The sequence below is a fragment of the Mandrillus leucophaeus genome, unplaced genomic scaffold (assembly GCF_000951045.1).
Source record: "Mandrillus leucophaeus isolate KB7577 unplaced genomic scaffold, Mleu.le_1.0 Scaffold285, whole genome shotgun sequence".
NCBI classification, from domain to species: domain Eukaryota; kingdom Metazoa; phylum Chordata; class Mammalia; order Primates; family Cercopithecidae; genus Mandrillus; species Mandrillus leucophaeus.
In genome coordinates this window covers 2,678,801-2,694,097 of record NW_012102976.1, presented here as the reverse complement: position 1 = coordinate 2,694,097, position 15,297 = coordinate 2,678,801, and the positions used below count along the sequence as shown (strand labels likewise).

At 37.6% G+C, this 15,297-nt stretch overlaps 1 protein-coding gene across 6 annotated transcripts in view; it reads right to left on the bottom strand.

The window, feature by feature from the left end:
* Positions 1–15,297, bottom strand: part of MEIS1 (Meis homeobox 1) — a 153,428-nt gene that overhangs the window by 15,982 nt on the left and 122,149 nt on the right. For all 6 annotated transcript variants that reach the window (XM_011985515.1, XM_011985512.1, XM_011985513.1 and 3 more), the window contains one exon: positions 10,490–10,566. In XM_011985515.1, coding sequence (XP_011840905.1) covers positions 10,490–10,566 — 77 coding nt within the window. The remainder of the gene's footprint in view (positions 1–10,489; positions 10,567–15,297) is intronic.

Genomic DNA, 15,297 nt, shown 5'->3' with positions numbered 1-15,297 from the left:
TCTGGTTACAAAATTAGGCTACAGAATGGCACAATGAAGATGATTTGACTTGAATGGAGGCTTGCATCTATTCCTTGGAATGTTTACTGTGACCTCTGCTTTAATGAGTAAAGCTTGAAACCTAAGCTCTATGTAATAATATATGTCAATAGGTAACCTGTAGACCTTTAAAATACAAATGGAAACACACTTAAAGGAGAACAATCTCTCAAATAAAGACAATAACATTAGCAAAATGACATCTTGGAATTTGTCAAATCTTTGAAAATGCTTATGGTCATCTAAGTCATTTTGAGGGAACTTTGTGAATTTTACTGCTGAGTTGCTGGATTTCAGTGTGACTTTTTTTTTTTTTTTTTGATGGAGTTTTGCTCTTGTTGCCCATGCTGGAGTGCAATGGCTCACAGCAACCTCTGACTTATACGTTCAAGCGATTCTCCTGCCTCAGCCTCCTGAGTAGCTGGGATTACAGGCGTGCACCCTCACTCCCAGCTAATTTTGTATTTCTAGTAGAGACGGGGTTTTTCCATGTTCATCAGGCTGGTCTCAAACTCTGACCTCAGGTGATCCGCCTGCCCCGACCTCCCAAAGTGCTGGGATTACAGGCATGGGCCACCGCACTCAGCCAACTATCCTTTTCTTTGAACATCATTCATAATTATCACAGTCAAAACACTACCCAGTGGCAGGGAAAGTCAGAGCATTAAGTAGTGAGAAGAATATGAGAACTGAGTGAGAAAACTGCCACTCACTGGCTCTGAGATCTTAGCAGTATTTAGGTGCTGAAATTGGGATGATCAAATGAAAAGTGCTTTGCAAATTATACAAACCTAAGACAGGTGTTGGCTGTGATACTGTCATTCTCAAAAATACATAATGGTACCAAAACTTGCATATGAATGCTTATAATGGCAAGAGATGAATATCAAATGCCCATCCACTGATAAATAGGTAAAAAAAGATACCTTATATCCATACAATGGAACATTGCTCAGCCATGAAAGAGAATGAAGTACTGATAATACATGCTACAACATGGATGAACCTTGCAAACATTATGCTTAGTGAAAAAAGGCAGTCACAAAATACCACATATTCCATGATCACATTGCTGAAATGTCTAGAACAGGCAAATATAGAGACAGAAAGTAGATTAGTGGTTGCCAGGAGTTGTTGGAGAGAGAGATGGAAGTATAAAGAGGGGTAATAGCTAAAGGGTACAAGGCTTCTTTTTAAGGTGGTAAAAATGTTTTCAAATTTACTATGGGGATGGTTACACAACTCTGTGAACATACTAAAAATGATTGAATTAAATGGGTGAATTGTATGGTTTATGAATTCTATCTCAATACAGCTGTTAAAAATAAGTACAATCTAGTGGATTGGAAGGAGCACTGGACTAGGAATCAGTCCTAGCCCTGCCTCTAATTAGCCCTGAGCCTCATCTGTCATATGATGCATAAATTCTCTCCCTCCCAGGACTTTCACTCTATGGTTCTGTAGCACAGGGTTTCTAAAATTCTAACCCATGTTCCCTTTTGGCACACCAAAAATCTTATATTCCTTTGTTATTTGCAATTTCAAAAGAAATAGCATGACTAAAAACAACATTTAATTTTCGATATGTTTTATAATACTATATTCACTCAAAATGATTGTGACATGCTTCTTACGTGCCCCCTCCCTGCTCTCTGCGCCCCCTCCCACCCCACCCCAAGTCGTGATCATAGAAATCTCTGCCATAACCTACTATACTTTCCTTTCTGTAAACAGTATTGTCAGGTGACCAGCCAGGGGGCTGAGATCCTACATCTTTTTGTACATGTTCAATTCTTTCCATAAGCTTTTACAACATCCCCCAACCCCTCCCTGGCCCTTTCCAGGTATATCTGAACTGTGACCCAAACTAGGGAACAAATAAAGTCAACCATGGCAGATGTCCTAGTGATATAGGCCAACAAAACCCTTCAACCAGACGACAAACCTCAAGACTACTGGTATGCATTTGATTTAGTTAGCATCCTAGAGTAAAAATACTGAAAACTTACATGCACATCTGTGTGTGTGTGTGTGTGTGTGTGTGTGTGTATAATTATATGGTGCATTAACTTCCATCCATAGGAAACATAGTGTTTTTGAAAAAAAAAAAGTGACTTTATCAATTTTAAGTCAGATCTCACCAAGGGCAGGACATTTATTTTTGAGCTAAGTTACATGTAACTCCAATCATCTCCCCCAGACCTAGAAGAATTAATGTGTTTGAAAAAGGAAATAGTTTTTCCCTTCTTCAACCATAGGATCTAATCTTGTGAGGCACTGGTTAGTTAAGAGGGTAAAAAGGAAAAGAGACCTCTCAAAGATGTCGGAACAGATTAATATTTTTTGTTTACTTGTTATTGTTCAGGCGTCAGGAGCATGATAGAGTTAATTATTTTCCATATTAAGGGGTCAGGCTAAGAGCATTGTAAAAATGGAAATGAAATAGACAGGAAAATATTGATGATTATGAGGGCATTAAACAGGACAGCCCTATATTTGCCAAAGTTACAGGCATCCACGTTGTTGGAGGGTTTTTGTTTTTGTTTTTTTAATGTCCTCTTTCCCCTTGAAAATCAAAAACGAAGCAGAACATAACCCTCAGCGTCCACAGAAAGCTCCTCGGCATTCACACACTGGAGCAATGCAGACCGGATCTGAGACCAACGTTTGCCCTCGGAAACACTTCCTTCCCCCGAGCCCCTGGCTCCACTCCATTTTTCAAGAAAACTGTTCTATTCAACCAGGAGGCAACATTTGCCCCATTTTTTAATATTTCAGGCTGACTTTTTAACCACTCAAAAATGCTGTTTGTTTTCTGTAGGCACAGCCTGAAGCAAGATGATGATGTAAGTGAGAGGAGAGAGAGGGTCTCTCTGGGTACTGCGCTTCCGTGCTTAACGGTTAATCACCCAACACCAGCCTCAGCAACTGTTGACACAAAATAGGTGGAGATCAGGTCTGTGCAAGCAGAAAATACCAGAAAGGCAAACTATATGTAAACACACTTAAGACAGATTTGACAAGAATAGACCTAAACCTGACTTGCTAGGAAACTACTAATGTCTAAAGCTTCAATGCCCTCCTTAGCCGAGTCTGGTTCCCCTTACAGAGCTTCCTTTGAGAAGATAAAGAGTAACATTTTAAAAACTAAAATACATTTACAGAAGACAGCTGAGACATTTGTCCCCTTGGTTCACACAGTGAGTTTCAGATCTGCTCTTACATACAGGATTTATGTAATGTAATACAGTTCTTCCACATATACTTGGAGTGGAGCCAAATGAAAGAGGGGGAGAGAGAGAGAGAGAGAGAGAGAAAGAGAGAGAGAGAGAGAGAGAACACGTACACACAACCACAATTCAAAAAGTTATTTCTCCTGACCTATAAAACTCATGCAAAGAAGCAAATTGATAATGCTTAAACAGTCTTTTAATCTTATCTAACTGACACCTGACAACCCATTACTTATAGATTATTAATGCATCCACTAAAAAGTTTGTCATGTTCAAAATTACTGGAGAAAAAGATTGAATGCCTGAGGAAAAAACAAATTTTGCTGTACAATAACTTCAGAAATTTCGAGCCTATTATCTGTCATGCCCTTCATAGACTCATAGCACTCTGCTAAAAACAGCTGATTTATCTTTATTATGAATCCTAAAATGACAGCACACATCTTTTTCATGTCTTGCGATAATGTTTAATTTCGTCTCGTTTTTATTTTACAGTGTTTGATTTGCTTATTTAAGATGAGGAAAAGTTACAACTACAACTTTTTAATTAATCTCTCTGTTTGTCTCTTTATCAAAGTGGTTTTTTTCCTTCCCCACTCCTACGGTAAAGCTGGAATGAGAGTTTCAGAGCACGCACTTTACTTCTCTTGATTCACGTTATTATACAGTCTAGAATATTACAGCTAAAAGAGTTATTTGAGTCCTGACTAATTAGTCCTACTTGTCCATTTTAAACCAGAGGACACTGTCGCCTACATCCAAGGAGTGGGGATGAAGGATGAAATGTTTTGATTGCAGCGACCTGTCCCTGCATTTCCCCTTCCCATACTTGCCCTGTGTAAATTTGAAGTTGTCATGAGGCTTACACCTTAGCCACCTGTGGATAAGGCGTAGCCAAGCTCTTCCCCCTTGACCGTAGCCCCTCATCCCTACGATCTCCCCCGGGAAATGGCAGTCAAGTCCTGCTCCTTCAGGCTGCCTGAAGCACAGCCTGTTGTTTGCATTTCTCTGACCAGATACTTTCAGACACACTGAAAATAAGAAGACTGGCTTAATTAGGATTTGCAACAAGAGTTGTGCTGACCTGCATACCATGTTCAAAGTCAACCACCATGTCACTGGTTTCATTCCCTTGAAATGAATCATAAATATTGGGTCCCTGCTGGGTAAATCAAGTCTCCCAACTCACTCGGCTCTGAGCCTCACTTGAACCCAAACCCTACAGGGCCCTGACACACTTCCTCAGGTTGTACCAGCCAGATCGCAGCTTCCAGCTCGTGTCTTGTCCTGAGAAGCTCTGCAACTTCCTTTGAATGCTGGCTGGAGGAGAAACAGTAGTTACACAAAACCGTATTTGGACTTTCAAATCCACCCTTCCTACATCCTAGACCTTCATTTCTTTTCTCACCTAGACTTAGGGCCCCATGGCGGAAGGGGCAGGGTTTTTCCAGCCGGCACAGTAGTTCAAAGTGTACCCTTTCATAAGAAGCTTTCATCTTTAACAGTATTAACGATGCGATTTTACGCAGTGGGGAAAAGCTCTGAGTAAACTTATGGTGTAAAACTTACAACAAAGTATATTTAACAGACTGCAGAGTCATTTTCAAAGAAGACTGTTTGTTGGAAATTTTTTAAATCTGCAGGGAAAAAAAAAAAAAGCAGTGTCTGTGTTGAACTCTTAAGACTCTCTGACATGACAATACCTGAAGGTTTCTAAATTCACAGCTCTTTTCCCTGCAAGCTATTTGCTCAGCTTTCCTAATAATACCCTGCCTGTCTGGCGCCCCGCCAGCTCTGTCTCAGGCAATATGCAAGCTAAACATTTTTTGACTGATTTCAATATTTTCTTATGAGCAACTAGACAGTATTTTATCTAGTGAGTATTACTGATTGCTATAATCTAAGCCCAGAGTAAGCGTCTGTAAAGGTAATATTATTAGAATTGACACTGAAGGTGAGAAGCATAGCAATTAACCGAGGCTTGAAGAACAACAACCCATTCTGAAATATTCTGGGGAGTTCTTCCATTTGTATTTCTCCTTCTTCTTTTTAATATACCGCACCTGTTACTCCATTGATCAATTAGGAAGTCTACTTTAAATGTAGGTTACACTTCAATTCTCAAGGGAAAAAGTTAAACCACCTGCTTAATACAATTACTTTCTATGTGTGAAGCTGTTCCATCCCTAGTGGTTCACAGGCAAGGAAAATCACCAAACAGCCCGCACTTTAATTTTGTAGTTGAATAGCAAACAAGTGACCCAGAGCTTCTTGCATCGTGCACTGTTTTTTTCTTTTTTTACATCTGTTTTCCTTGCTTTTGTGTCATGCCTCTGTTTAGCTTTATTGACAAAACAATCTGTGTCTAATATTCAAACAACATCTGTAAAATGTATTATTAAATTATGTTGGAAGAAAAAGCAGAACAATTCTATGAAACCCTATGACCCCTATTGATTTTTAGATCACAGAAGTTGAAAGGATAATTTGTGAATGTTTTAACATTTACATCTAAACAGGTACCTATATTTATAGAATCTTTGATTATTTGTAAAAGTATTTGCTACATTATTACCATAACTCAGAAAGAAACTTGACCTTTAACAGTTGAATCTGTTTATTATAATAAAGGAGATCTTATTTTTAAAAAATAAGTTTACATTTTTACTTGCCAGTGGCATAAATCTCTAAGGATAACATACTTTTTTTCCCACTAGTAATAAATGGGAAGTGATGCCTGAATGCTTTGCAGCTTTGAAAGCCATAAATGAAGTAACTAGGAAAATCTGGTATGAGCACTAAATCTAAGAAATGTAGAGTACGATAGTTCTGAACAGTGTCATCTTGGCTGCTAGGATGCAACCTGGAATTTGATATACCCTCTTGATGGAGAATAATTTTTCTCTATATATAAATACTGTATTTCACATACACTATATATTTTGCACCTAAAACCCATATTGCCTTCTCAGAGCATAAAGGGATAATCACTTAATATCAGGCCTTAATGGGAAAGTGTTTGGATGAGGAGTAGTAAACAAAGAAACTGTAAAATGTATTCAATACACCCTAGGCCAAAACTCTGCTGAGGCAGGAGGTGACTGAGGCCTCCAGTAAGTACAACACAATCACAAGAGATAAGTTTTCATCACAGGGAATTCCCAGGTCTGCAACACTGGTGTGATCATGTATAAGGGAATTTTTATCTGACCATTCTACATTCACATTTTCAATATAAAAAAAATTAAGTTGGTCTACTCAGGAGAAAATCAACCAAGTATTGATTGTGTGTGTGTATGTGTGTTTTTGTAAAGTTCTACTTAAACACTTAAAGGTTTAAATAACCATCTAATCTCAAAATTTAAGATGATTCTACTTAAATTACTAAAACATTTAGCATATTGATAATGTTTGCACTGCTGATATAACACAAGTATTTGTTACAACCACAACAACAATAAAAAAGCAAAAAGACAAAAGCCCCTGATGCTATTATTTATCATTTTTGGATACAATTATAATTGGGAGCAAGGAACCAAAGAAGGAAGAATACATAAATCTATGGTGCATATTATGTTTCAAAAACGATTACACTTTTAAATCTAAGTCTACCACAGCATAGTAGATTGAAATATTTAGGCAACTAGTTATGGAGGTTGATTTTTAAAAGACAAGCAACTACATCAACTACTTAGATAATTTATGTAAAAATTTTTTACTCAAATTATTTACATAATTGCCTCAATTCTCAAAAAATTTATTGGCATAGACTTGGCCTACAATGTCACATCTAATAAATTTCACATTCCATCCTAGGGCCCACATGCTGTAAGTACTGATGCCAACTGTTTTAAGATTCTTTCTCTCCATTTTTATTCTGACAATTGGATCAAAGTAAGAGTTACAACAAGACATTCTTTTGTCCAGATTTTCTCTTAATTAATCAAATCAGTCTTATTGTTTTACTTTTAAGTTCTCTCTTTTGCCTTTCTCCCCTCAAATCCCATGTGCTTTAGCCTTAGCCACCTGAGGCAGGTAGTATATATTACTATGTCAATTAGAGAAATGTAAAATTAGTTCAGTGATGAAGTGAAAGAACCATTAAAATGTAGCAAACTTCTTGTCTATTTTTCAGTCAAAGCCTAACTTAAAACTGCATCAGCCAGGGTTTCTATGACACTCTAACAACTAGACACGAGTTTATATTTTTCACTTACATATTATATATTTTGATACATTATGTTGCTGCCAATAATTATGACTGATCTACACTCAACCTGCCCTTCAGCATTTTATTGAATTGCATTTCAACAGTGACTCATAGTTCATACAAAAATGTACATGTGTGTTAACAAGTTTTAAGAAATCCAAGAAGGAAGACACAGATGTTTAAATAAGTGAAAGGGAAATGCAGAAATACTAATGATGACATTTTCAAAATTATTACTTTTAGTAGGAAATAACTTTCCTGCTATGTACTGATACTCAGTATAGATAAGATAAAAAACATTTTTTATAAAAATGTTTATAAGCTGGGTGCAGTAGCTCACGCCTGTAACCCCAGCACTTTGGAAGGCTGAAGTGGGTGGATCTCTTGAGCCCCAGAATTAGAGACCAGCCTGGGCAACATAGCAAAACCCCTGCCTATACAAAAGAAAAAAAAATTAACCAGGCATGGTGGCATATGCCTGTATTCCCAGCTACTGGGGAGGCTGAGTCAGGAGGATCACTTGAGCTAGGAGTTGGAGGTTGCAGTGAGCCATGTTCACGCCACTGCACTCCAGCCCAGGCAACAGAGCAGGACTTGGTCTCAAAACAAAACAAACAGGAAGAGGTTTCCACAAAAATTAATAAACCATTAAAAATTCAAATCAAACATGCTATTGTCATTATTTGTCAAAATGAAGAAAAACGATCTCTCTTACAACTTTTGGTTACTTGAGGGACATTTTCTACAGCAAACAAAGTTGTTAAATGTTGAAACAATTGCAAAATGCAAAGCACTGAGGTGCAAGAAAAGCTACTTCTAACTCCATATATATACAAGTAGAGAGAACCCACACACTGCACAAAATGACCGTTAAGCACAGAATTGTGTTTCTGTCCCAAATAACTAAGTAAAGGCTATTTTTAAGTTATTTACCTGTGCAGAATTGAATAGCAGTGTCAAATTTAGGGTAAAGTCTGCATATAATTTAAAATTATTTTAGAGTGTGAATTAAAACTTTTAAACATCCTTTCTCTCCCTTCTGGTTACAAAACTGAGAAAGTCGAATTATGATCATTGATTAGGAAGATTGCTCTCTGGCAGAGATTGTGCATAGAATCTAGAAAACTGTGTGTGTGTATATATATATATATATATTGCTTGAAGTCACAAGAATGCCTTCCTCTTCCTGCATTCACAGGAAATATCCCATAATAAGGCTGTCCACCCATAGTAAGCAACTTGTACTGGGACTTGTTCTCCGGTAACTGTGTTTATGAGTGGAGTTTGCTAGCAACCCTGCAGAGGAAGAGAAATGGCTCACAGGATAGATCCCTGAATGATAGCACTTTTCGTTTCTTAACTAGAGAGCTTATCCTGCCACTCCTTCGCCCGCAAAAGGAACACTTCCCAGGGAAATGTGGACATTTGTGCAGCCTCCATTGTATTAAAACTGTCTCAACATCAGCTTTAAGTTTTAAAATACAGATATATGCATTTAGATGTGCGTGCAAAATTGATGGTCTCCCCTATAATGTCGTCCAGAACCATCTGAAAGTTCCAATATGTAGTATTAATAGCTTTGAAAATTAAGACACAGTAGCAGGTAGAAATAGGTAAACAAAAAACCTCAGCAGCCACACAACTCCTAGTAACACATTTAGATGTAGCATGCCTTTGCTTGGTTTACCATCCACTGATGAAAAGGGCTGCAAAAATTGATCTCTCAAGGCTGCAGTAAGGTCATAGAAATTGATAACCCTTACAAGCAATGCTTATGTGAGTCTGTCTGTGTCTTGCAGATAGTGCACTTTGTAAATTAATCCTCCAAAGGCAAATATATTGTAAGTAGCTTGTTATCTCTAAAATACTAAATTGAAGAATACATGGGATTATATTGACAGAAATTACATTTTCTGTAATGGGGTTTAATATATCTGAAATCTCTCCCAAAGGCTCCCAGGCTCTCTAACAGAGACGGGTCTGTTAATGTAGGTGCAATAGACATCAAGAACAAATTTATTCACCAAAATGGATTAGGCCATGTAATCAGAGATTCTGTAATATTAATCTTTGACACTTATTGAATAGAAAGAAATACTTCTCTGCAAACTGGCATTCCTAGTTCTCCCCTTCCCCAGCCCAGGCTTTGGGCCTCTTCTGGATTTTACTTCAAAGAGGATAAGGTTTCCCCATCATAAACACTAATCTAAAAATATTAGGACAATTAATTAGATACACTTACTTTTGGAGGATATTGGATTTCGATACCCTTCAAATATGACACTAGCCCTGGGTGATTATATGAAACCTGGCTTTCAGCACATTCACAAAGGGTAATAAATCATACTTTCTCAAAGTCTCATTGCCACACGGCTGTACACTGAGTCAGAATATTGTTGGCTGGTACTTTGTACATAATCTCAGCTTTGCCCCACATCAGGAATTTACACTTTATTTAGAAACAGTATTGCACAGTCCTGAGATGCCTCAGGTTTGGAATAGCCTCAAAGAGAAACATAAATAATTTCTTCCTCTCAGTATTTGGGAGATAACAGTAAAGGAGAGACTATCCTTGAATGCATAGCCCTAACAAAATCTAACTGAATTTAGTTATTCAATGAATTTAAACCTGACTGATATGTGATGGTGGATTTTCTTGTTTTGTAGAAAATAGGATGATACTACTCTATTGATTACCCTGAAGGAGGGGAAAAAAGCCATAGAGAGAGATACATTGACAGAGCCATAGAGAATGTGAATTACACACATACTTATACTATGCATAAAATTGTCAACTTATAAAGGAGGTAGAAGGCAATACAATGTTTTATTTCCCATACTAGCAAATGTTCTCACGTATCAGTCAATAGTTTGTTTTCACTTTTGGATCAACAGGCCACCAGGGAGAGCAGTGGCAACTGGGTGTGTCTTCTTAATGCAAAACATGAGCTGCAGGTTGCCAGAGGGGGAAACAGATTGTGTGTAGATGCAAAGCCAAATTACTTACCAATTGTTCACTTGAAGGATGGTGAGTCCTGTGTCTTGTGCCAACTGCTTTTTCTGTTCTTCAGAAGGGTAAGGGTGCTGAAAAAGAATTAAAAAGATATGCGTGCATCAGGCAATATTTAGGCCATTTTGTCAATAGCCTAAGTGTCTCAAGAAGTCTATAATTAAAGGTAAAAATGCTGAGGTGTGTCACTCTTATTAATGGAATACTACATCATCTAATTAATGGCAGTAAAAGACAAGCCAATTACAAAGATTAGTGAAGTGTATAAATAGCTACTTAGGATACTTGCAGACCCTTGATACTGAGTTTATCCTTTAACAGGTTTATTTGTTGCAAACACAGAAAGTTTAGTATGATCTTCACTGTATTTTATAGGATTAAAATAAGGACAAGCCATTTGTTACCATCTAAAAGTAAACAGCCCCGATTTAATATATTCATTGAACCATAAATTTCTAAAGTTGACCCATGTGGACCAACAATCTCAGCTGAGGTCCCCATAGTGACATTCTCCCTCTAAAACACCATATTGCCAGATGCAAATCTCAAAACTAAAGTGGGTGTTATTAAACACACACACACACACACACACACACAGAGTACTCATTTTAAGTCTTCAGCAAAAAAAAAAAAAAAAAATTCACCAATGTTGGTTTCCATATCTGAATGTCAACACATGCTGAGATTCTGAACACAGGCCAATATAAGGTCAAAGACCAGCATATTTTGCATGCTAAGAACAAGCCCAGCTATGTTCTTCAAGAGTCAGAGTAGATAAAAGTATTACAGGGTTAGATAATAAAGTGAAATTCATACCTTCCTGTAAGAACGTTTGGAATTCTACTGAAATTAGTTTTGGCACAAATGCTTTCTGTTCACTAATCAAATACATCTAAATTTGAAATACATATTTCTAAAGCTTAGGGGAGGAGCTGAGGATGTGGTTTCCATCTATAGAGACATTAGCTTGCTTGAAACACCACATCTCAATAAATTATCCCAAGATAAAATTCTTCTGAGAGTCAACCCTCTATTGAATGGAAACCCTCATATGAATGGAAAAGGGCACCCCCAACCCTTAATTTAACTATCTGTGCCATTGAAACTAAATTCTGGTCTATTGAATGCTAATTAACATAGCTTTTAATTTAATTAATAATGTCTGATTAGATGCTAAAAAGGCTTGTTAATGACCACTTCAGTACTCTTATATGTAAGTTTAAATATGCTCTATATCTATACACAGGGGATTTGTTTGTGAACAGCAGAGAGATCACAATTTTTCCATAAGCATTGTCTATGATTGTCACTTAATCAATAAATACACAATTAGAATAAGGCTTTGCTTTCATGGAATATAGTGCCTTTCTCTAAAGAGCTCCAAGTATATTACAGACAGGATGGTAATTAATCCCCATTATATCCCTTTGAGTAACATAAATGGAATCTATCATCCATTCTGTTTTACAGGTGAGGAAACTGGCCAGGGGAAGAGATGGCCAGAGGCAGACATAAGTCAGTGATATTTCCTGCTTCCCTTCCAGTGCCTAAGCCTCACCATGACCAAAGGATGTAGCAGATGCCTTTCATAATCCTCATTCATGTCTCCTGTGAAATAACCTTCAGACTGGTTACCATGGCCTACAAGGCCTGCCACCATCCAGCCCTGCCCACCTCTCAGATTTTGACACCTTCTTCTCACCCACTTCCTACTCCTCTACCCAGCCACACCGTCCTTCTTTCTGTTTTCCTAACACCACCAGCTTTTCCCATCACTCGGGTTCTTATTCCAATGTCACTTTCAGCTCTCAGCTCAAATGTTCAGCTTTACCCTCCCCACCGCCCAGCACGCCGCCTTATCACGCTCACATTCATCTTTTTCTTATTTCCCTAATAGCAAGCATCTCTCTCTGAAGCACCTGCTTTAATTATTTATTTCCTTGTTGGTGTGTCTTTTCCCACTCATCTACCAACGCTACTAAACCCATTGTCTTGCTTTCTCTCTATCCTTGCTCAAAGCCCAGACTGGGACATAACAGAAAATCACTAAATATTTGTGGAACAAAGGAATGGCTGTACCATGCCATGACAGACACTCTCCACTCAGAGGCAACATCAAAATGTATCATAAAGCAGAAGCAATTCAATTTAAGATCCATGACACTACTTTTGTTGCTTTATTCACAAAAGTGATGTCGACCCACTTTCTTCAAATACAGGTATATAAACCTCATAATAGCCTAAGATCATAAGTGACATTGGTGTTACTCAACAGAATGCCAGCCATTGCAACCAAAGTCTCACGACTGGCTACTGAGCTCAAAGCAATCCATTACCCTAAGGTTTAAAACGTAACTCTCACTGTACAAAGGTTTGGCACACAGTACAAACCAAACGAATTTCTTATCCCATGGATAGAACGCTGAATTATAGCTTGATATACAGTAGTTCTATGTCTATACTAGTTGAAGAATTGTACATAATATAAGTGGCTCTATTAGACTGTATAAATGATGCTGCCACTCATTAACTATAGGACTTTGAACTACAGACAACTTTTCTTATCCTCAATTTTGTCATCCAGAGTTCTAAGATCTATTGAGGTTAAAGATTACCCAGGCTAGCAGTTCTTACAGTATTGCAATGCCAGAAGACAAGCTCAATTTTGAAATATGCAAATATTAGCATCCCACCATTGGCACTATGTGCCATATAAAGTTGTACACTGAAGTACACAAGTAACTTCCAATCTATAACATTTTTTGTAAAATATATTTGCTGACAGTTGTCCAGGTCTTACAGAAATCACTTTCAGGGATTTTTAATAGAATTAATAAATATGTCAACAGTCCCTCTTTAGTATAGCCAGATGGCAAAACTTTTTGCCCTGTCTTATTAGTTGTGTCTTAATATTGTGACCAGAACTGGATAAAAATTATTATTTATGCCATTTATCTTTAGTTACTTTGAAAATTGAAAATTGTCACAGTAATTTATTTTCCTGTATTTTCAAGAGTACTTTTGCATGCCTGTTTGTGAGCAAGTTTTACAAACATTCTTACAAAGCAAATGGAATTCACATTTTATTTATGCAAGTGGTGTCAGAAAAATTCTCTTTGAATCATTACCATTACCCGGATTACTAAAGCTTCAAAGGGTAGTAATATGGCTCTCAAAATTTCAGTGCAAATTTTGGTTGTTTCTTCACATCATGTAGTTTCTGATTTTATAATTTAAATATAAAATTAGAAAGTTCTACCCTTTTATTCCTCTGTCACTTTTCATGTGATCTGAGTTTAAGTAATTGGAACAAACTGTGTCTAATTTCGTGCAGCATAATTCCTAGGCAGCCTCAAGCTACGGAGGCTCAGCACTCTGTCTCCATTAAGAAATTTTCAGTTGTTCGGGATATAAATACTTTTTTAAATAGAAACGAAAGAGATTGGACAAATTAAAAGTCACAATAATCTGGCCATTGTTAAGAGGAGAAAAAGGTATCAACAAAATTCCTAAACCCTTGTCTATGGTAGGTCAACTGAATGTTTTTCTTTTTCTCATAGTTCTTGGCCTTAGTGTCCCACAAACTTTCAATTCCCTGAAAAAAGTCTATAATTGCTAGAATCACATGAAAGCCGTGACTTCATGTAGCTAATCCTTAGCCAGCCAAAAATTCACAAAGAAGTAGGCTTTTAAACTGAAACTCAATACATTTCAATATCTTAAATCCTATGCATCTTTACTAAATAAGCTTTTTGTGGACAGTATTCTTCGTAGACTTAAAAAACAGTGACTTTCTTTCGTAGACTTAAAAGACAGTGACTTGACAAAATCCCAGCATGCCACAGGCATGGCTGCTGAAAAAAACATTCAAAGCCCTGTTGCCTTCTACCCACAGGGCTAGTGAGGCCATCCAATGGGCAAAGGCAGACATCATTTTGCAAAAGAGATAAAGAGTCATCTCTGAGAAGCGCCATTTTTAGGGAGAAAGTGGGAAATTCATTCCAAACCTTTGCAACTAAAGGTCTATGTCACTCCTTGCCATTCTCCCGAACACCTTTGCTGTTATTGCATCTCAAGGACACAGTTTAAGAAAGATCAGTAGGTTCTTGTGAAGGAAAGATGGATGGCACTTCCCAGATATACCAATCAACCTAATCACTTCGGGATATCAAAGCAAATTTGACCACAGTCCCATAGACAGTGAGGGAGACCTGCCTTTTTGTGTACATTAGCCTTATGCTATTATCTCTTAAAAGCTTAATTATTTGCAAACAATTGATCAAGATGGGAATTTGAGAAAGGATATGCAAGGGCCACTGGGAGAACCGCAACACATTAAGAGAGCAAACAAAATTACCTTTAGATCTTACAATAAGAATTAACGATTGAGAGGGGAGAGCTAGGCAATGCAGTAGCTGCACGGGTTCTTTCTCGAGTGTTTCCCATTTGATCTGCATTAACACCTCAGGAATGAGTGAAAGCCATAAAACAGTGATTATGTATGGGTAAAGCTGGCCCCTCCCTTCCAGCATTAAACCTGCACACGTGTATTAGGCTGGTTTGGCTGCAGAGAGAAGAGATGCTGACCTCAAAGGGAAACTAAGTGGCTTGTGGACAGTGGAACCCCAGCTAAAGGGAATAACTCATGAAATGATCATCCTTATTTCAATTGTCAACACCTTGACTTCTCCTTTCTAGCATAAATCTCTTGCTGAAATATAAACTGCTTGCCACTCTTCATGTGTTTCTGGATCTTGCAGTGACTTCCAGTAATGAACCAGTATAGAGTGATTGCTTAATGACCC